This window comes from Carcharodon carcharias, chromosome 17 (assembly GCF_017639515.1).
Source record: "Carcharodon carcharias isolate sCarCar2 chromosome 17, sCarCar2.pri, whole genome shotgun sequence".
Taxonomy (NCBI): domain Eukaryota; kingdom Metazoa; phylum Chordata; class Chondrichthyes; order Lamniformes; family Lamnidae; genus Carcharodon; species Carcharodon carcharias.
The window spans coordinates 92,266,306-92,287,367 of record NC_054483.1 but is presented as its reverse complement, the minus strand read 5'-3'; the positions used below and the strand labels follow the sequence as shown (position 1 = coordinate 92,287,367).

The 21,062-nt window shown below is 40.0% G+C and overlaps 1 protein-coding gene across 1 annotated transcript in view; it reads right to left on the bottom strand.

The window, feature by feature from the left end:
• LOC121289836 (adhesion G protein-coupled receptor A3) overlaps positions 1-21,062 on the bottom strand; it is a 553,143-nt gene that overhangs the window by 205,904 nt on the left and 326,177 nt on the right. Inside the window, exons 10-11 of the mRNA XM_041209725.1 lie at positions 12,009-12,158; positions 2,449-2,610 (exon numbers count right to left, since the gene is read on the bottom strand). Coding sequence (XP_041065659.1) covers positions 2,449-2,610; positions 12,009-12,158 — 312 coding nt within the window. The remainder of the gene's footprint in view (positions 1-2,448; positions 2,611-12,008; positions 12,159-21,062) is intronic.

Here is a 21,062-nt window from a genome sequence, read left to right as displayed (position 1 = left end):
TCCTTCCTTCGGTAAAGGTGCTAATACTGTACACAATAGTCCAATAACTTGTTTAGTTATAAATTAGAGCGAAGAATAATTCAAACATAAACAATGCAATCTGATTGATTGATTTTGTTTTTAGTGATGATTTCATTTCTTTGAGCCAAATATTCAAAATCCAAGAATTTCCAATAACCTTATTTTTAAAGATTAAAGATTTTGAAGGCCTGATTCTACTTCAATTGTGAGGGCAGTTTGAAATCTCAAATAAAATAACCAGAAGCCAGTTAGTAAAGGACTGATGGTTTTATGTTCCTGAAAATAAAGGATCAGCACTGGGGGGGAATGGAGTTGCATCATTCACATCTGGCAATTAAACATTGCTTAAAAGGAGTGTAGGAGGTTGAATGGGTCAGAAGGCACACCCACTACTGAATGAGGCTGATTCTCCTTCCATTCATTTACATGGAAAGGATATCAGGCAGCTTCTATCACTGACTTGTGAAACACTCCATCAGATCTTCTGCTTTACACTTTCCCTAACACCCATGTGGGAAACACAAAATTCAGTCCTATGTGTTCCAAAAAAAAATTTACAAAGGGTTAGCTTAGTCCTTAGAAGGTCAATCTTGCTAATATTTTGATTATAAGACAATTATGTGGAAGGTTAGCTATATAAATTTAATATATATAATATAATATATAACTGGATTGCTATATAACTGGTATTTAGAAAGTATATTTGGAAAGTATATTTGCTTGATATCTCAAACATAAAATGAGAGCTGATGTGAGTCCTCAGAGAGGAGGCAAAAGATAAACCTACTACTGAAATGTTTTTACCAGACAAGGTTTGCTGTTCATTTCCCAAGTGCATTACTGAAAATGTACCCACTTCTCAAATCAAGGATAGACACTGTCAAAGGTAGAGGGAGTTGGAACTCGTCCGTGAGACTAATCTAAGGTACAACAGGCAAAATAAGTTAAAGTTGAAAAACATTAGAAAAGGCTGAAAAGAATTTCTTTCAAAAATTGGACACTTCAATCCTACCTCCGTTATGAAGATTGTACCTCAACACGTCAGTAACTGCATTTTTATAAGGTCAACCACCTCTACAGAAGAAGTGATTTGTTTCTCATTGTGAGATGGTGCAGCTTGTTTCTATTGGGCAATGTAACTTTTTCCAACAAACATGTGAACAGAACAATTTCTCATTCCTAGCAAGTGCTGTGTGAATCGAGGAGGCGTGGCCCACTTTCTTTTGAGCCATCCTCTTATTCAAGCCCCTGAACTAGCTTCAGTTGAAGGACCAATGGATGATGAATAAGACCTGAAACCCACGACTCACATCTGCAACCGAACAGGCTGTACACAGTCCAAACATAGCCCCTGGCTCAACAAGTCACCTCACTTCTAAATTCCATTTGTTCCAAACCTCCATCATAGAAAAGACCCTGAATATGACAAATCTTTAAGATCTACTGTGAAAAAATGCCGAAAACTAGGCAAAACCCTCATTTTGTGGGATTGCAGGTACTTCATACAATTTATAATTGGGCACAACCAAAAAGTGGCCTGGAGTTTCTCAGAATGGGGACAAGTCCTGGTGTTGGGACCACAGGGTGTGTGTTGTGTGTGTGTGTGTGTGTTGGGGGTGGGGTGAGCAGCAGGACCACAGCGGCAATTTTCCTGTTCAAGGGTGGCAGGTTGGCTCTCAGAAGGCCGGCAGCTCTGCAACTTCAGCAGCGGCATCAAGGGGGTGGCCACTGCTGAGACTGCAAGGAGAGCGAGAGGCTGCCTCCATTTTGAGGCAAGCTTGCAGGGGAGTCAGAATTATGTTTTCCTGCTGGGCCAAGCAAGCAGGCCCCAGTGATCAGAGGAGCAACCCCTCCAGCAGCGGAGTCAAGGCCCCGGGGATGGCCTTTGCCACTGTGACCCCCACCTTGGGCGATTGATGGCCCTCCAGACCCGGGAAGCAGCAGGGGTCCCCCATCTTCCCACGTGACAGGGAGCTGCACCACCGTCGGCAAAATGCCACCAGCCTCTCAAGATGGCCCCCCCGAAAGGCCCTTAATTATTTAAATTACCTGCCTGCCTCCAGTTTGTGGGACTGCATCAGGGTGTCATCCCAATATGGCTCCCTGCTGTTTATCAGCCCCTCCCACTCCATCTCATCCAGGAGGCTGGTAAAATCCCACCCAGCATGTTAATTCTATTGAAATAGGTAAAACAAAACTTCTTGAATTGATACACAGCATTCCTGGCTCATTTCATTGAACAATGATTTGCCAAATATCGTTTTTCTTACAGACAATGCTCCATTAACTCATTTGTTGCACCATAAATGTTCACTAATGAACAGAACAGCTGCTCGCTGAAGTTGTATTCTGCATACTTTTGGAAAATGTAGTGAATCTCTTTATATTTTCTGCTCAATTCAGAAAATGCAGCATTGAAATGAATACCTTTGAAATACCCTGTGTATTGCTGGTTAGCACAAGACTGGCAATGAATTCCACACACTGCACAATTCGGGTACAAGCCTTCTCTTCATTCTGGGCCATCCACAGTATGTGTTCATCCACTAGCATCATGTTGCTGGCTATTTCTGTGATGGATTCTCCCAGCTGTGGAACAAAATATGCTCATTTATATTTGGATGATTCATCTCCAGGTATCGCCTTGTGCTGCAAACATAAATGCCATTTTTTTTTAAACTGGTACATTAGCATTCAATAAAAAAAATGAAGCCAAAGATGACTATAAATATCTGTTCAAATATCAGCCTTTACTGATTCAGCCCTACCTGTTTTTCCTAAAATGACTGACTTCTTCCATTTTATAAGATAATCAAACCAAAAGCAGGAAATCGTATGAAGCAGACTCAATTCCAAGCCAACTGTTATTGTTAGTGTTCAGGCCTAGTACAGAGTGTCAGAGTTCATTTTTTGTCTGCTTAGATATAAATGGTTCAGTTATGCACCCAACAGCAGTTTTACCCTGGTACAATTTGAGAGGGTTCCGAATGGCTATACCTCAGTGTAATGGTGTCTCAAATGCACTTTCCCCAGATTGGGGAAATGTAGTGTTCTGCACATTTATAAACACAAGTGAGGATGGCTGTGCTTGTTGGAGGCTGGTCACCACAGCACCAGGGCATAATTGCAAGAGCTCTTCAGGGCCATGTCCTTAGCCAAACTACCTTCAGCTGATTCAACGAATGGCTCTGCTTTATCACAAGGTTAGAGTGCAGCTGTTAAGTGACAATTCCAGAGTGTTCAGTCCATTCACAATTTGTGATAATCAAGTAGCCCCTGCCAGAATACAGCATGATTTGGATAATATCTAAACCTCGGCTGACATGTGGCATATAACATTTGCACCATATAAAAGCCTGGTAATGACCATCTTATACAAGAGAAAGCCCAGCCAACTCTCTTTGATCATCAATTGCCCCATTATCACCAAGCCACCACCAAATCCCCAAACATCGACATCCTAAAAGTGAAACTGATTAGAAGCTGAACTGGAGCAATTATATCAATGCCAAAACTACAAGAGCAGGGATGATGTCAGGTACTCTGCGATGAGTGGCTAACCTCCTGACTCCTCAAGCTCAGGAATATGATGATATGATTCTCTCCTCACCTGATTGAGGGCAGTTGCAACAACTCAATCCCATCCAAAACAGAGATTGATTGGTCAGTGTCTGTGTCACCAGACTTTAGATCCACCCCCTCCATCACCAGTATATTGTTGCTGCAGCCACAGCAATGCACCGAGATTAGCTCAACAGCAACCCACTCCCCGAAACCTCCCTGGTCGAGAAAGACAGGAGTAGCAATGTTGTGAGAACACTATCACCTCCAAATTACCATTCTGCCTTACACGCACAGAGTAGTTCCTCACCTAACATTGTAGTTGTGTTTCTGAAAACTGCAACTTTAAGTGAAACAATTCAAGCAAATCAGGTATTCCGATTACAACCGATGTAAAAGCTGTAGTTAGGTTCTGAAGGACATTTCTTATCAGAAAAAAACATTAAAACATTATACCCTGTTAGCTGAATTACTGTACATTCATAAATTCCTATATTCATAAATAACTATTAGAACAAAATAAACTTAAAGCTATTAAAGAAATGTGCTAACCCCTTCTACTTACCTCCTGCTCGCTGAATCTCTCCCACTGGCTGCTTCTCCCGCTCACTGAATCTCTTCCGCTCACCGGCCTCTCCTGCTCATTACTTCTCTCTCTCACTCCCTCCCACATGCCGCCTTTTCCACTGGCTGGCCCTCCCGCTTGCCCACTCTCCTGCACGCCGCTTCCCTCTCCTGAATCCTTGCAGTGTGAGGACTTGGGAGAGGGGGGGAGTGAGTGAGGGAGTGAGAAGAGGTGCAAACCTGAAGGTTGGGGGAGGGAAGCAGCAAGTGAGTGAGGCCGCAAAGAGAGGTTCGGGATATGGGAGAGGCCACTCCAAAATGGTGCCATTCACGTCACATGAAGCTACATCGGCCCTGGCACAAAATGACATTAAAGCCGAAATCCTGACACTAAGTGCATGTACTGGCCCCACTATATCGCGAGGCTAAAATGGAATGTTGCTAAATGAAGCAACTTAAAATGGGAACTTACTTTATTGGTGTCCCTTCAGCATCACTGGTATTCCCTGCCATGGTAGCATATTTACCACAGGACAGCTGCTGTTCAAGGAGAAGGCCCACCACTAAATTCTCAGGGCAAGATGGATGGGCAATAAATGAAGCTTGCCAGCATTGCCAGAAAACAACATTTTAAAAAGTCTTAAGCAGGTGTGAAGTTGTATTTATGGGCCAGCGAAAATATTATTAGAAATTTTAGAAGTAGTCCGGTAGGTAATCTGTGCTCTTTCTAATTTTTTAAGCTTAAATTTTGAAATTAAAAACTTGACCTTGCTGTATTTACATAATAAAAAGTGGTGAGAGTGACCTTACTCGAGGTCACCTCACAATGCAAAATGCTGAGCCGCCAATGATGCCAAAATCAGCAGAATCTGTTCTTTGTATTTACCATTAAGGTTTTTAAGTAATAGAAAACACACAAATCATTTTGGCTGTGGTATAACTTCACTATCACCAACATAAACTGCAAACAAATGTGAGAAGAGCATATGTCTCACAAATCTGTCTATTGAGGCTTTCGGAATGATGGGAAGATTTGAAGAATAGCAGTCACTGCAAACATAGCTAGCTTAAGTGACTAAATTGAGGATGCATTTTTAAATTAACCATTTGCAATGGGACTGGTATTATTTAATCTGCCTTGCTGTACACACAAATAAATATATTGCCCCATTTTGAAAGTTGCAAGTGATGAATAGAGAAATCAATAAAACTTGATATTGAAATGTTTCAAGTAGTGTTGCAACTATACCCATTCAGGTGAGTAATGAATATTCCATCACGTTCCTGACTTAACCCTTAACCTTTTAAAAAGGAAAGAGAAAACATATTTCTTTGACTGCTGTAATAGTGAACAGTTATTTTCAGAACTGAAAAATGGATTGCATTGAGCATTTTCTTAATGTGACTAAATCTACACCATGTGATTGTAACACGATAACGAATAATCATTTCACAACCAGCACAATAGCGATATTTTCTATAGAGCAAAACAATAACTTGCACTTTATATAGCAACATTAACATAGTAAAACATACCAAAACATTTCACAAGAGTGTCATCCAATGAAAATTTGACCCTAACCACATAAGAAATATGTGGATAGGTGACTAACTATTTGCCCAAAGAGGTAGACTTTAAGCAGCATTTTAAAGCAGAAGACAGGTGGAGAGGCAGCAAGGTTTTGCTAGAAAATTCCTAGAGAGCTGAAGGCACTGCCATCAATAGTGGGGCAAAAGATATCAGGAATACAGAAGGGGCCAGAATTGGGGAATGACAGAGTTCTCCCTAGGGATAGTGGAGGCTACAGAGATAGGGAGAGGTGAAACCCATCAAGGGATGCAAAGTAAAAGATGATCATTTTAAAGTCAAGTCTTTGTTGGACCAAGAGTCAATGTAGATCAGCAAGTGCAGGTGTGATAACTTGAATCATAGAACGGTCACAACAAATAAGGAGGCCATTTGGCTCAACATGTCCACATCTGCTTTCTGCAAGAGTAACTGGGCTCATGCAACTTCAGGTGTTTATTCAATTCTCTTCTAAAAGCCACGATTAAATCTGACTCTACTGTCCTTTCAGGCAGTGCATTCCCAGATTGTAATCACCCACTGCATAAAAACAGTGTTCCTCATGCTGTCTTTGGTTCTCTCGTCAATCACTTTAAATCTGTGCCCTCTGGTTCTCAACCCTTCCACCAATGGGAACAATTTCTCTCTATCTACTTTCTCTAGATCACACATGATTTTGAACACCTCTATCAGATCTCCTTTTAATCATCTTTTCTCCAAGGAGAACCGCCCCAGCTTCAACAATCTATTCACAAACAGAAGACCCTCGTCCCTGCAATCATTCATGTAAATCTTTTCTACACCCTCTATAAAGCCTCATATTCTTCTTCAAGTGTGGTGCACAGAATTGAGACTGGTTCGTTATTTTACAAATCATAACGTCCTTGCTTTTTTAAAATTCATTCAGGGGATGTGGGCTTCGCTGGCTGGGCCAGCGTTTATTGCCCATTCCTAGTTGCCCTTGAGAAAGTGATGGTGAGCTGCCTTCTTGAACCGTTGCAGTCCACGTGGTGTAGGTACACCCACAGTGCTGTTAGGGAGAGAGTCCCAGGATCTTGACCCAGTGACAGTGAAGGAACGGCGATATACTTCCAAGTCAGGATGGTGAGCAACTTGGAGGGGAACTTCCAGGTGGTGGTGTTCCCATCTATCTGCTAACCTTGTCCTTCTAGATGGTAGTGGTTGTGGGTTTGGGAGGTCCTGTCTAAGACGCCTTGGTGAATTCCTGCAGTGCATCTTTTCACTCTATGCCACAATTTATAAACCCCAGGATCCCAAATGCCTTTTTAACTGCATTTTCAATCCACCCTGCCACCTTCAGTGATTTGTGCTCAGATTCACCCAAGTTTTTCTGTCCTTGCACTTCCTCTAGAATTGTACCCTGCCTCTCCTTAGTCTTCCTACCAACTCATACTATTTCACATTTCTGTGGATTAAATTGCATGTGTCACATGTCAATCCATTATAGCAGCCTATCTGTGTCCTCTTGAGACCTATCGTCCTCCTCATAGTTCAGTATGCTACCAAGTTTTGAGTCATCTGTAAATTTTGAAACTGAGCCTTGTACACTAACATATGGAGGAGGTCCTATGGCACATTGGGTAGTGCCCTGCCTCTGAGTCAGAAGCTCAGGGTTCTAGTCCCACCCCAAGATTTGATGGCCAAAGAATGCATGTTCATGACGCAGCCAAGCAGGTTGATATCAACCTGCAAATCTGTCCAACACATGCTAATGTCAGGCAGTAAGAGAGATTCCTGGTCAGCCAAGAATGAAAGTTGGAGTCTCTGCCATCTCCATCCATAGACTACAACATGCATGTAAAAAGTGAAAGTTGCAACATGGATTCCTTGAGTGAATTATAACATACCCACCACCACATTAATATATATCAAGATAACCAGTAGTCCTCTAGTATTGACCCTACATACCCTCCTCCAGTATGAAAAATAATCATGTTTCCTGTCACTCAGCCAACTTTGCATCCATGCTGTCACTATCCCTTTTAATCCATGGTCTTCAACCTTGCTAACAAGCCTGTTATGTGGCACTTTATCAAATGCCTTTGAAGTCCACTTCCACCACATGAACTGCATCACCCCCATCAACCCTCTCTGATTTAAAAGATTTAAAAGTTTATCAACCCTCTCTGTTACCTCATCAAAAAACTCAGTCAAATGAGTTAAACATGATTTGCCTTAAAAAATGCAAAGGCTTTGATTGGTTAATCCACAGCTGTCCAAGTGACTAATTTTGTCCTAGATTATCAATTCTGAAAGCCTTCACACCACTGAGGTGAAGCAGATTGGTTTGTAGTTGCTGAGTTTATCCTCACATCCGTCTACAACCACCCCCATTATCTAAGAAGGATTGCAAGATTATGGCCAGCACCTCCACAATTTCTACCTTACTTCCCTTAGTATCCTCAGATGCATCCCACAGAATCTTTGGGTTGACCCTTTAAGATCTGATGAGGGAGGATTATTATTGGAGACCTATGACAAAGTTGTGAACAGTCTAGGTCGGCCTCACACAGTGAGAGGAATGGAATCAATTGTTTGGGAATGGAGTTTGTGATGGTAACAATGGGCTTCATTCCACCTGAAATAATGCACTTACATTACTACAACAAAGAGTTACAAAGATTAAACTCTAAATTTTGTTCAGATTGAATACTTGCTGATAGTAATTTGGCTTCCTCACACAATCAAATGCTCTTCATGCCAGCACTACTGTTAATGTCAAGCAATGATGAACAAGAATGTTAAAGCAGGTTAAAGCAGGAAGAAAAGAACAGAGAAAAACGCAATAAAAGAAAGCTAACCTTAAATATTATTCTTTATAATGTTACAAAGGGAGGACTCAAGGGATGCCATTATCTTCTAAAAAGAAATTTAAATTCCCATTTGCCAACTGAAAGAACTCTGTCATAAGGATTCACATCTAAAACAAAAACCTTTACTGTAATAGAATTAAACAAAGCAAGTACTACTAAATTCACACTATATTTTGTAAATACTTCTTATTTAAACCTAAAAATCTCAACATAGTGTTTCCCAGTCTGTTTTTAATTCCACCTGAGAGTTCACCTGTACATTACCAGGTCTTGAAAGCTGCTTCACTTCTCCCTGGGCCAAAACAAGGAGTGCCACAGCTCTTAGGAATTCAGCTTGATTCTCCTCAGTTTCCCAGTATGGGAGTTAGACTTGTAGAGCTCTGTCTCTCTCTGCAAGGGTTCCACTTCCAATCTCGTCCACAAGTTTTACTAGGCAGATCTGACAATTTTACTTCCTCATGCACGTGCACTTTTCATTCCAAGCATGGATCCCACTCGCAATTCCTGTTTAGTACTCCAAATCAAGGACACTCTTGATTCCTAATTGCCTGTATGCATCTTGTTCTGGCTGCTGGCAGATACACAACTGCCTTATTACAGTCTTCCAAGCTGACTAGCATTTTCTGTGAGCAAATGCACAGATAAACCCAAAACAAAAAACTGTCTCCTTGCAATCTATCCCCATGCCAATGGCACACCTGGGATGTCCCAGATAGCGATTTCAATTAATTAACTTCAATTCCCAAACTTGTCCTTTGATCTGAAAAGTATATGGATACTCTAAGATCTTCCCCTGTCTATCATTTGCTTTCAAACATTACTTTGATCTGGGACCCATATGAATAATTTATATTTTATGAAGCTCACTGTAAACATTTTGTCTCTCCCAAGGCTCAAAAACAGGTTACCCATTGTCGGCTGTTTTCAGCACTTCTAACTTTGAACTTATTAACAACATGGGCTACCCTTTGAATTGCAATTTCTTTAGGTTTTGTTTACGAGTTTCTCAAACCCTGCACTTTTACCCCCACTTAGCTTACATTTAATATTTGAATTCCCAACTAAAGGTTTTATTACTAAAGCATGAGAATCATGAAATTAGACATTTTCATAACAATAACTATTAATTTTTTAAAAACTAGTCCTATCGGTCAAGCTGTTGCATTCGTAAGTAAGTAAAAATACCTAATTGGTGGTTTGCCAAATACTAGCTGCAAGTGAAATTTCAGATAATGTTTTCTTTTCAAATATCATTTCTTCTTCCAAAAGAAATGCCAATCTATGATTTGATTTCAAGCCTGGCTAGCCTGCCTCTCTATGCCCCAAGGTTAACTTGCCTGTTTTTAGCCTTTGTAAAAACAGAGTTTAATGGCTTGTTCAGAACAGTCCAAACCAAACATCCTGCACTGAGCTTTAAGCCAATCTCCTCTTTTGTTTGCATACAGTAAGTGAACGCTAAGCACAACCAAACAAAGTTCCGCATTAGTGGATAAATTAAGGTGAATTAAAATACCAGATTATACAGGATCTATTATCTCATTCATACATCAAAAGTAGATTTTCTAGGTATTAGAGGAGAACTAAACCTTTGGAAAATATTAAAATAACCTTCCTCGCAATTCTCTGACCCAGTGCACTGCCCAGACTTTTCTGAGGAATCCATTTGTAAACATTTCAATTTGCCTCCATTATGGTGCTGCCTGTGGGGGAAAAAAAATCTAGTTTGACAAATGGGCAAGTTTTTTTATTAATAAAAATTCTAAAGTTTGAATTTCCAAGGTGGCTCTTCTGATACCCCACACATGCCATCCACACCATGCCTCCTGCATATCCAATGATTTTCTGTTCAATTAATGATGAACAATTAGGAATGGAAATTCAGCTGCTAAATGAGATGCTGAGCAGGGCAGTCAGACCTATTTACTGGAAACAGTTTATAATGACAGAAAGGCTCCATCTTCCTGAGGTTTAATATCATTATTCAGGCATTAATAGGTGACAGGATACTTATAGGAATAGCTAACATCTGGCAACAGAGAAAAAAATTAATATAAGGCTTATCATAATATTTGCTGAAATCTTGTTCCAAAATGCTTCTCTCTAATTTTTGCATGTAGTATTTGAGCCTAGTTTGGAATGTTCCAAGCTGATTATTATTAAAACAATGTGTGGCAACTGCATAATTACACAGAGGTCCCTTGATGGATATGCTGTGGACATGGATCAGTTTTTCTGAAGTGCTTCATGTTTTCCTTTACACCACTTGAGATGCTTAGAAAAACAGAAGAAGCCACTGTTTCAATTTTAGGTAAAGCATTAAATAGAGTGCACAAACAATATCTGTTCATAATAACTCACAGAGATGGTCCTGGTGCTCATGTATATGATACAGTACATGTCCAAGGAAATCGATCTTAAACTGCAGTGTTCTTATCAAATTGCACCTTGAGCACTGTCACTCATTACTGTCACCTAAGAGGGGCAGTGTATATACATAAAATAAGACTGTTCTCTAACATCAGGGTTATGAGGCACCTCTATTGAGGCACAAAGGATAGAAAATGCACAGAAAAAAATAATTTTGGAACATGACTTCAAAGTAAACAATGAAACCAGAACAAAATGACAAAGAGGATATATTTAGGCAATAATATAAAGGCAAAATACTGCGGATGCTGGAAATCTGAAACAAAAACAAAAAATGCTAGAAAAACTCAGCAGGTTTGACAGCATCTGTGGAGAGAGAGAGAGAGACAGAGATAACGTTTCGAGTCCGTATGTCTTCTTTTGATATATTTAGGATTATTAGGAAGTTCATCTTCACGTAAAAAGTTGCTACATTATGGTGTGAAATGAAGCTAAAGCTCCATTTAGGAAAGATTTAGGAAACTGCCAGATACAGTAGTAAGATAACGCACGTTCTTTCTGAATGGATGAACTATAATGGGTGAGTGGATGTCCTCATCTGCAATAATAATACGTTATGGACTTAACTCAAGCAATGACTTTGTCATCACTTTCTGGGCAGTTTTTCACCTAACTACTAAGGTTGGGGATTGGCTGCGCCTTGTAGAAATTGTCCAATTTTCATTAGCACTGATTTCAATGGAGAGCGATTTGTATACAGGCGTCTGATCCATAATGTTGGTTTTATGCTGTGCACTAAATGAGCAATCTATCCCTAAATCTCAAATCGCATTCTTATTCATGGTCTTCTAGCTCAGTATTGATTTAATTAACGGTAGACATTGTAACAATGAATGAAATAGAAAAAAAATATTTTCAACATGCTGTGCTAAAAATGAAATCTATCATAAGAACTCAAAAGAAAACTCATAATTTATTCCATATGATTAAAAAACCTAAATATTAATCTAATAGGTTTTAAACCCAGAATGAGGAAATATAGGTGCATGAAGAGACTCGAGTATGGGATCCACATCCAGATTTTGATACTTTACATCTTTGACTCGATCCACAAAGATGATTAACTTCTGAATCATTCGAGCCACAAAAATAACATCCATCATGTCGGCGAAGTTAGCTGCAGTTCCAGTGTAGGTCATCAGTTGGTGAGCAAAAGCAAGAGCATTGGTGGCATTCACTGGAATCTGAAAGCACATATTACTTTTAATTAGCACTCTCAAAAGTACAAAAATGATAAATCACTTGTGTTCATGATCAATTAACCATAAATTAAATGTAGAGTGCAGGCTGCAATTTGATTTCCACACATGTAAACCCTTCTTTTGTTGTCAGAGTGAAAAGACAGGTGGAAGGACTTGCACACAATCCAATATCCATTTTGTGGGAGAGCATTCAGATGGAATAGACAAATCCTTATGTTCAATAGAGACACTGTTTGCATAGGCCATTCCCTACAAAAATTAGGCTTTGTAACAAAGTTGAACTCTAAATAAAGGGAGACTTATAAGACAAATGGAAGACTGGTACATCCAGTTTCTATACAGGTTTGTGGTTATCTTTATTTTGGGTATTTTGGGTTTAAGTTTTCTCTATATGGTAAATTCTTTCTTGAAATAGAACATACTATGCAATAATAGTTGAGATATATAACTGACTTGTGTCTGGAAGTGACAGTTTGGTCATAACTACTTCTTATAAACTACTGCGTTACATAATTACTTTGCTATGTTATAATAAAGTCAGCCACTATTTTACATTCACATTTGTTCAAGTGCAGCTACTATTTTTACCTCTCTGCATTTAGGTAAATGAGACAGAAAGAACATGAACACACATTGCACTTGCTTCAACTGAACAAAATAAGTGGCAGCCATTTGCTGGTTCATTCCTTAGGGCAATGCTCTGACCAATCAGAGTCAAGCTGCCTGGTTTGAATTTCAAACAGTGTTTGACAGTTAACTGTCAGTCACCATTAACTAGTGCATTCTCCATGGAAACGCCTCAACCAATCAGCGACCACTTGCCAACTAATCATCACTCCCTTCGCATACAGTATAAAGTTGTTGTTTCCCCTGACATTGGGATTCTTGCGATTGTCCTGATCAGTGCAAGACAAAAAGCTTTGACAAAATGTCTTTTTTCAGCAGTACTCAAGAAAGACTTATTAATTTTCTAGCCAAGGTGACCACCTTGATCAAAAAAGGTATCAGGCAAAATAAACAACCTTATGGACAACATTCTCAGACGAACATACAAATCAGGAGCAGGAGTAGGCCACTTGGCTCCTTGAGTCTGCTCCACCATTCAATAAGATCATGGCTGATCTGGATGTAACCTCAACTCCATGTTCCTACATACCCCTGATAACCTGTCACCTCCTGGTTAATCAAGAATCTATCTAGCTCTGCCTTAAAAATATTCAAAGATCTGCTTCCACTGCCTTTTGAGGAAGAGAGTTCCAAAGACTCACTACCCACTGAGAGAAAAAAATTCTCCTCATCCCTGTCTTAAATAGGTGACCCTTTATTTTCAAACAGTGACCCCAAGTTCTAGATTCTCCCACAAGAGGAAACATCCTCTCCACATCCGTAGTGTCAAGATCCCTCAGGATCTTATAGGTTTCAATCAAGTCACCTCTTACTCTTCTACGTTCCAATGGATACAAGCCTAAACTGTCCAACCTTTCCTCATAAGACAACCCACCTATTCCTGCTATTAGTCTAGTAAACCGTCTCTGAAATGCTTCTAATGCATTTACATCTTTCTTTAAATAAGGAGACCAGTACTCCACATAAAACTCCAGATGTGGTCTCACCAATGCACTGTACAACTGAAGCTTAACCTTCCTACTTTTGTAATCAATTGCCTTCACAATAAATTGTAATATTCTATTAGCTTTCCTAATTACCTGCTGTACCTGCATACTAGTCTTTTATGGTTCATGTACTAGGACACCCAGATCCCTCTGAATCTCAGAGCTCTGAAATCTCTCATCATTTAGATAATAAGCTTCTTTTTTATTCTTCCTGCCAAATTGAACGATTTCACATTTGCCCACATTATACTCCATTTGCCAGACCTTTGCCCATTCACTTAACCTATCGATATCCCTTTGCAGCTTCCTTATGTTCTCTTCGCAACTTACTTTCCTACCTATCTTTGCGTCATCATCAAATTTAGCAAACATACCTTTGGCCCCTTTATCCAAGTCATTCACATAAATTGTGAAAAGTTGAGGCCCCAGCACTGATCCCTGTAGCACACCACTCGTCACATCCTGCCAACCAGAAAAAGACCCATTTATGCCAACTCTCTACTTCCTGTTAGCTAGCCAATCTTCTAACCATGCCAATATGTGACACCCTATACCATGAGCTTTTATTTTCCGCAATAACTTTTGATGTGGAACTTTATCAGATGCCTTCTGGAAATCTAAGTACAGTATAGCATATCCCTTTTATCCACAGCACATGCGACTCCTTCAAACAACTCCAATTAACTGTTTAAACACAATTTCCCTTTCATAAAACCATGTTTACTCTGCATGATTGCCTTGAATTTTTCTAAGTGGCCTGCTATAACATCTTTAATAATAGCTCTGCACATGATGAAGTGCACATGGACAATGGTCATAAAGTGAGAAAGCTGAACCAGGTGCACTGTGCTTTTTTGCATCTTAACAGCGGAAATTAGGACCATTATCAGACAAATAAGTCCTAGCAGTACTTTAATTAACTGACCTCATTGCTTTTACAATGTCACTTCCTTTATACTTAACCTATCGACTTTGCATTAATCCATGACCTATCAAATACTACCATTAGATACTACCATTAGGTATTTGGAGTGTATTTAAGCATGAATGTCGTATTTTATTTGCAATTCAATGACATAAAGTGGTTATTTTTGTTTTGCAATTTGCTTACAATTCACTTAAAGGGCTGAATTTTCGCTCCTGAGTTGAGAGTGCAGATTTGGGAAAATTCCGACTCCACAAACCCGACTCAGGAGAAAGTGGCCCAAACAGTCAGATTTTCATTCGGGGCAGGTGGGGTGTGGGGTGGGGGAGGTGGGAGGTGTGGAGGAGTTGTAGACAGGTGCTAACAGAAGTCAGGTCCACTGCCCCTGCAAAGCGTTCAAAGGTAGCCACAGGGCTGCCAGGTGTCAAGACAGGCTGGTTAAAATGACCACCTTGGTGCTCTGGGATTACATCTCAGTTGTTAAGAAAAAGCAGTAAAAGCAAAAACAGCCCTCAAGCCCTCACACCGCCTCACCGCCATGCCAAATACTCCGCATGCCTCTACAAGCCAACTCAAGCCATCTCATGACCCCCACCTACCTCTCATGGCCCCTCATACCCTCCATGCCAACCTATGCCTCCATGGCCCCTTATACCCCCATGCCAATCTATGCCCCTCTACCTAATCCTCCAACTTAGTGCCAACTCATGCCAACCCATGCGCCCCACTCATTCCCATGAACCTTTATAGTCCCTACTGTAGTTAAAGCCATCACTTAGTGGAGTAGGACAGGGTGGATTGCAAGAACACTTCACTGTGGTGACCAGGATTCCCAGCTCTGGATACATAGCCCTAAATGATGAAAAAAAAAAGCCATTTCTCAATAATGTCTATTAAGAGTTACAACCAGAACAAATCTCAATCTATTCAGGAAATACAGATCTATTGCATAAAGCTAGAATCCATCATGGACACCACAGATCAGAGTTTGCTACTGTATTAAGTAATCTATATAATCCAAATTGATGATAGAATTACTGACTAAAATATGGATATGCTGGATAGCCTGTGAAACAACAGTAAAATGAGTGCTGGATACTATTTTGTACAAATTCAATACTGTAGTAGTGCCAGTACCACCAAGATCCAGAGCTCAAAGTAATCATGAAATTTCCAAGGCAATCCAAACACTGCAAGGTCTCTGTGTGCACGTGAAGAAAATGTTGGCTTCATTTCGCATCACTGCTGTAACTGCAGTATAAATGCCGTCCAAATCTGGAGTCAGGATCCAACTTGACAACAGGAAATAACAGGACACCATGGAAGAAATCTCATTCCATTTTGCACTGCAGTCAGTTTGAGCTTTCACCTTCAATATACACAGCATCATTTTAATATCCATATAAAGCTAAATCCATCTTGCACTTACACTAAGTTTGTAGTGTGATAATTGACAAATTCATAGATTCTTACAGTTCAGTAACAGGTCATTCAGACAGTCAAGCCTGTGCTATTGATTTTTTCCCCAAATGAGCCACCTGGTCTAAATACACAATACTGCTCATTCCCCATTCCCTTTAATTTTCTTCTTACACAATCTAATTCTCTTTTTAAATAATTTATGGCCTCTGCTTCAACGACAGTTGAACAAAATTCCATGTTCTAACAACAGAAACAAAAATCTGCCAATTATGTGGTTTTGAAGTTTCTCCTTTTGGGATTAAGGCACATTATTGGAGCAACGCAGGCAACTTCCCTTTGTACCTTGCTTGTTCCAGTTGACTCATTTACGGATGCTGCAGCAGGTATTCACAACCCTGATGCTCCTTACCTTGATGAGGTAAATTGATGGGGAAGGAAGTCAGGAGGATATAAATTCTGGGCCTCATATTGAAATTGTCACATTGAACACCCTGTATTGCCTGAGAATCCATAAGAACACACTTGCAGTGGAGGGTTCTTTCCTGTGATGAGGATTCGAGCTGAATATACTGTTGGCTTTTTATCATACCTGATGTGACCTTTGATACAGTCACTGAGGTCAAAGTTGAAAACAGCATATCGTTGAGCACTTTCACCCTTGACCTTGTTGAGTAAATATACAAAATAACCAGAATGCTCTCTCAACTAAGAAAATGGAGTCAGTCCTGCTATATGGAGCATCATCACACACTGAGTTGAAGATATTAATCTATTATCGTAACAAAACCAGGCAGACAGACTATATGGTTAGAAGCTGCAATTTCTTAACCTTTGTGGCTTTTTAAATAAATGTAGCTCAGCAGTGGTAACAAAGCCAGCCAGATAACATCATCAGATGCTGTCCATAAAGCAGAGTTCTAAGTAAATACGGCTAATCTTCCATTAAAACACAGCAACTAAAGTGAAGAAATTATTCATAGTAGTTTTATTCATTGAGTTAACCTAAAACCTTCTTTTGCTACAAATATTTTGAGGCCTAGTGCTACAGGCCCAGATTTTGCTCACTGCTGACCTAAAGCACGATGCAAGTATAATAATTTGCATAATATTTTTCTGGTTTATTGTGAAGTAGGTTTATGGGGGTAAGAATGGTTGGGCCTATCTGTGTGATTTAATTACATTTGGAGTCAAATAGACTGCAAACTTTAAATCATCAAAAGAAGCTAGGTGCTTTACATGCTAATGAGTAAACATGGATGCTAGCTTAGCATGTAAAGTATGAAAGGGATTTGCATTTTTAGATAAATGAAGAGACTTGATTTCAAAGGGATCTTAGTCTGTTTACAACTAGCCAGATAAGCAAGGCTAAGGAGTGTGTTTATTTTTCCCAAAGGTTACTGACAATATTGACAACATAAAAGTTTTTATATTATGAAGAAGATACAGTTTCAACGACATATGGAACAATAGAATTTACATATCAAAAAGACAGAAACATATATAAAGAAGAATGAAAGGTTACGTGGAAGAAGGCCATGTAAGATCTAACAGGAGTGTGTGAAATAGCCTAAATGAAACCTCCAGCCATTTGTGCATAAGTCTGCATTGCAATGAAACTGAAGTTGGGGAAAAGCCATTTGGAATTCACTGTCAAGTGGGTATTGTGTTAACTTGCTGGTTCTGTTTTAAATCCAAAATCAATTTTGGATGGATGCCTTAAAGGGGGTGTAAATGGGGGGGGCGGTGGGGGGGGGGGGTCAGGTTAATTAGGAATTTTAGCAGTTATTATAGCAGTGATTGTAATCTTATGTATGTGCTTGAAATCTTTTATTTTGTTAATAAATATTTTAATTTAATTTTTAAAATCTCTAAAGATCTTCATGGACTTATTACTTCTGAGTTCAGTGCTCACATTTTCTCGTAATAAATACAAATTGCAAAACCGTTGTGAGAGCGCAACCAGGTTTCCCTTGTGGATTTGGTCTGCCTAGCACACGTCATCTGCCATGTCATAACAAAGGGAAGCTGCCAACAAAGATCTAGCAATCTTGGTGGCATGGATTTCATCATTTTGATATTAATTCCATTCCAGCATTAGCTACAGGGGGCTGAATTTTCCCCAGGGAGGTGGGAAACAGCAGTCGGGGCTGTTTTCTGAGCACACGCCTGCCTCCGGTGGGGAATTGATTAAATTTAAGATTTTCATGTGTGAGAGCCCTTAATTGGCATTGAGACAGGATTCCTGCCAAATTAAGGGTGGTTTGAGAGAAGCTCCCTGCTGCAGAACAAGGTAGGTAACTGGGAGAGTGCCAGAACAAGAAGGCGCCATCCCAACCATTTAAAAGAAAACTTGAAATAGAAAATGGAAAAAGTAGCCAGGCCACCACAGTGTAGGGGGAGGGGTGGGGTGAGCGAGGGGGGCGGAGTTCCTCTGCTTGGTGGCCTATGGTTGTAGTCCTACCCAGGCAGGCAAGCAGGCAGGGAAGACTTGGAGCACGGTCCCCTTGTCCTACCACTAGGTGCCTGCCTCCAGGCAGTTGATCTGCTACCCTGGCATGTTGGAAAACAGGACGTCAACAGGAAAATCCCAGTTGGTTTCCTCAACATATCTTTAACGATGCTCTTAACAAGTCTAATTGCCTGCCTGCCTTGTGAGGGCAGGGTGGTCATCCCAGGCCTTGAACCCATGTCGAGCGAAATGGCTGATGTCAGGGATGAGGTCGGGACGCTGACACACTGGCCGGCCTCATAATTTTCGGGCCCTGCCTGCCTCTGTTCCCAAAGTTGGTGGCATCTGGAAATTCAGCCCAGGGATCTCTGGCATCATTTTACAGAGAGGGAACTAAAGAAAAGGCCATCCACATGGAATTAAGGGAAAACCTGAAATATCCAAAGAAAACTTAAAAATATCTATTATTTTGAAAATATATGGATTTTTTAATCGTAATGAAGAAATCTGACACTCCACAAATAAAAAAATATATAGTTTTTAGGGTCAGAGGTTGTCCAGCGGTAATTATAACCATTAAAATCCCAGTTACATCTCATTCAATAAGGTGGAATGTTTTAAAACTTTTTTTTTTACACAAGACCAATAATCTAAAAATTTAACACTCATGTCAATTCAAGTACTTACTAAGATTTCAACCTGCAGCAACTTCCAAAGTGCATCCAGAGGAAGGGCAGGGAAACAATGACAGCAACTTCTGGATTCCCATGTTTAGCCGTACATGTGCAAATGCTACAAGTTACTGTCAGCTTCACAATTGTAATGAAAGTGACTGCTGATTGTCTCACCTTCACTGCAATTGCAAAATTCAGGCCATAATCTGGGCTCAGTATGTTGAATCCACTTATACAGATTAGTAGCACTGTGCTATTTCAGTGGATACTGCCAGCATGACTTCTACACATCAGTTTATTGCTCTTCTTTCTGTATGCATGAAAGCATGCAAGGCCTTGTATTTCTATGGCACCTGATATTGTCTCTCGGCAATATCTCAAAGCAGTCCATATTGCTAGAGCTGACTTAGGCATGATAGGTGCTAAAAGTTTTAAAATGTTCCATCTGGTAGTATTGGTGCTCCTCAGCTCAGCCAAGTCAGGTTACTAATGTGCAAGGAATGGCGAGGTGGAAATAGGGAGATATAAACCTTGAACTTCTCAATTGAAACCACTGTACAGCTTGAGAAATCATAAATATATTAACGAATGCAGCAGCTATTTTATACATAGCAAGAAATTTCAAACAGCAGTAAGATAAATAACTAACCAGTTCATTTTTTTTTGAGTAAGGAAGGTTGGCCTGAACATCCTGAGAATTTCTTACTAGGAACATAGGAACAGGAGTAGGCCACTCAGCCCGTCAAGCCTGCTCTGTCATTCAGTTAGATCGTGGCTGATCATCTACCTCAACACCACTTTCCTGCGCCCGTCTTTGAACAGTGCCATTAGGTTTTTAAACGTGTATGTGATTGTGTTTAGTGTTCTGTCTCCTCTGAACGCTGGCAGTACTGGCAATGCAGCAATCCCACAGTGCTGTGTCGGAGATGTATTTCCTCACAGCCATACCTGATCAGTCATTGTAATTTCACCGGAAGTACGGCAGAATTCCTGTTTATACACACAAAGAGAGCTTCCACGGCTCTTCTGGCAATTTTACAGCAGCTGGGAAGGAATTACCAGTCCTAGGTTATTTGTATGCACATAAGAAAAAGGAGTAGGCAGAACTGGAAAGATTCACTCCAGCTCCTTGACAGTTTTTCGGCTGTACCTCTGATTTGAGGGAAAGCAATTCTAAACGTTATTTACAAAAATGATTGTACTGATTTGATTGGATTATTAGATACTGGAAATCAGATTCTTGTTGACATGAGGGCTGATCTGACCTCAGTGCTAGATTCAGTATGACTAGGACTATTAGCTTGTACCTCCAGTTAACAAGAAGTGAAACGTATATACCTACAAATTATAGCATTCCAACTTATTTCCATTTGATTTTTATACTTTGCATCCCAGTTTATCTAGTTTGTTTAATGCTACATTTTAAGCATTATCAAATGAAAAGAAAAACTGCATGTTTGCAATGCCACAGTAAGATTTGAATGGTCTCAACTCCAGCAAAATAGTACAGTGTAAAATTGCTTGCATTGTCTGAAAAGCATCTGTGATAGAAATTCAGCTTTGGTGGTAATATGAAACTGGTGGTATTGCATTGACCACATGCTCTACAGCCTCCCCGAGTCCAATTGACATTAATGGAACCTAAAATTGGGCAGAACATAATACAGGCCAAATTGTTGTGACCTGTTTTATATTACCTCTCCAAATGAACTTCTACTCCTTTTTCTTTCAACAGCCTTCTTGAACTGCTGCAGTCCACCTGGTGTTAGGTATATCCACAGTCCTGTGAGTAAGGGTATTGCA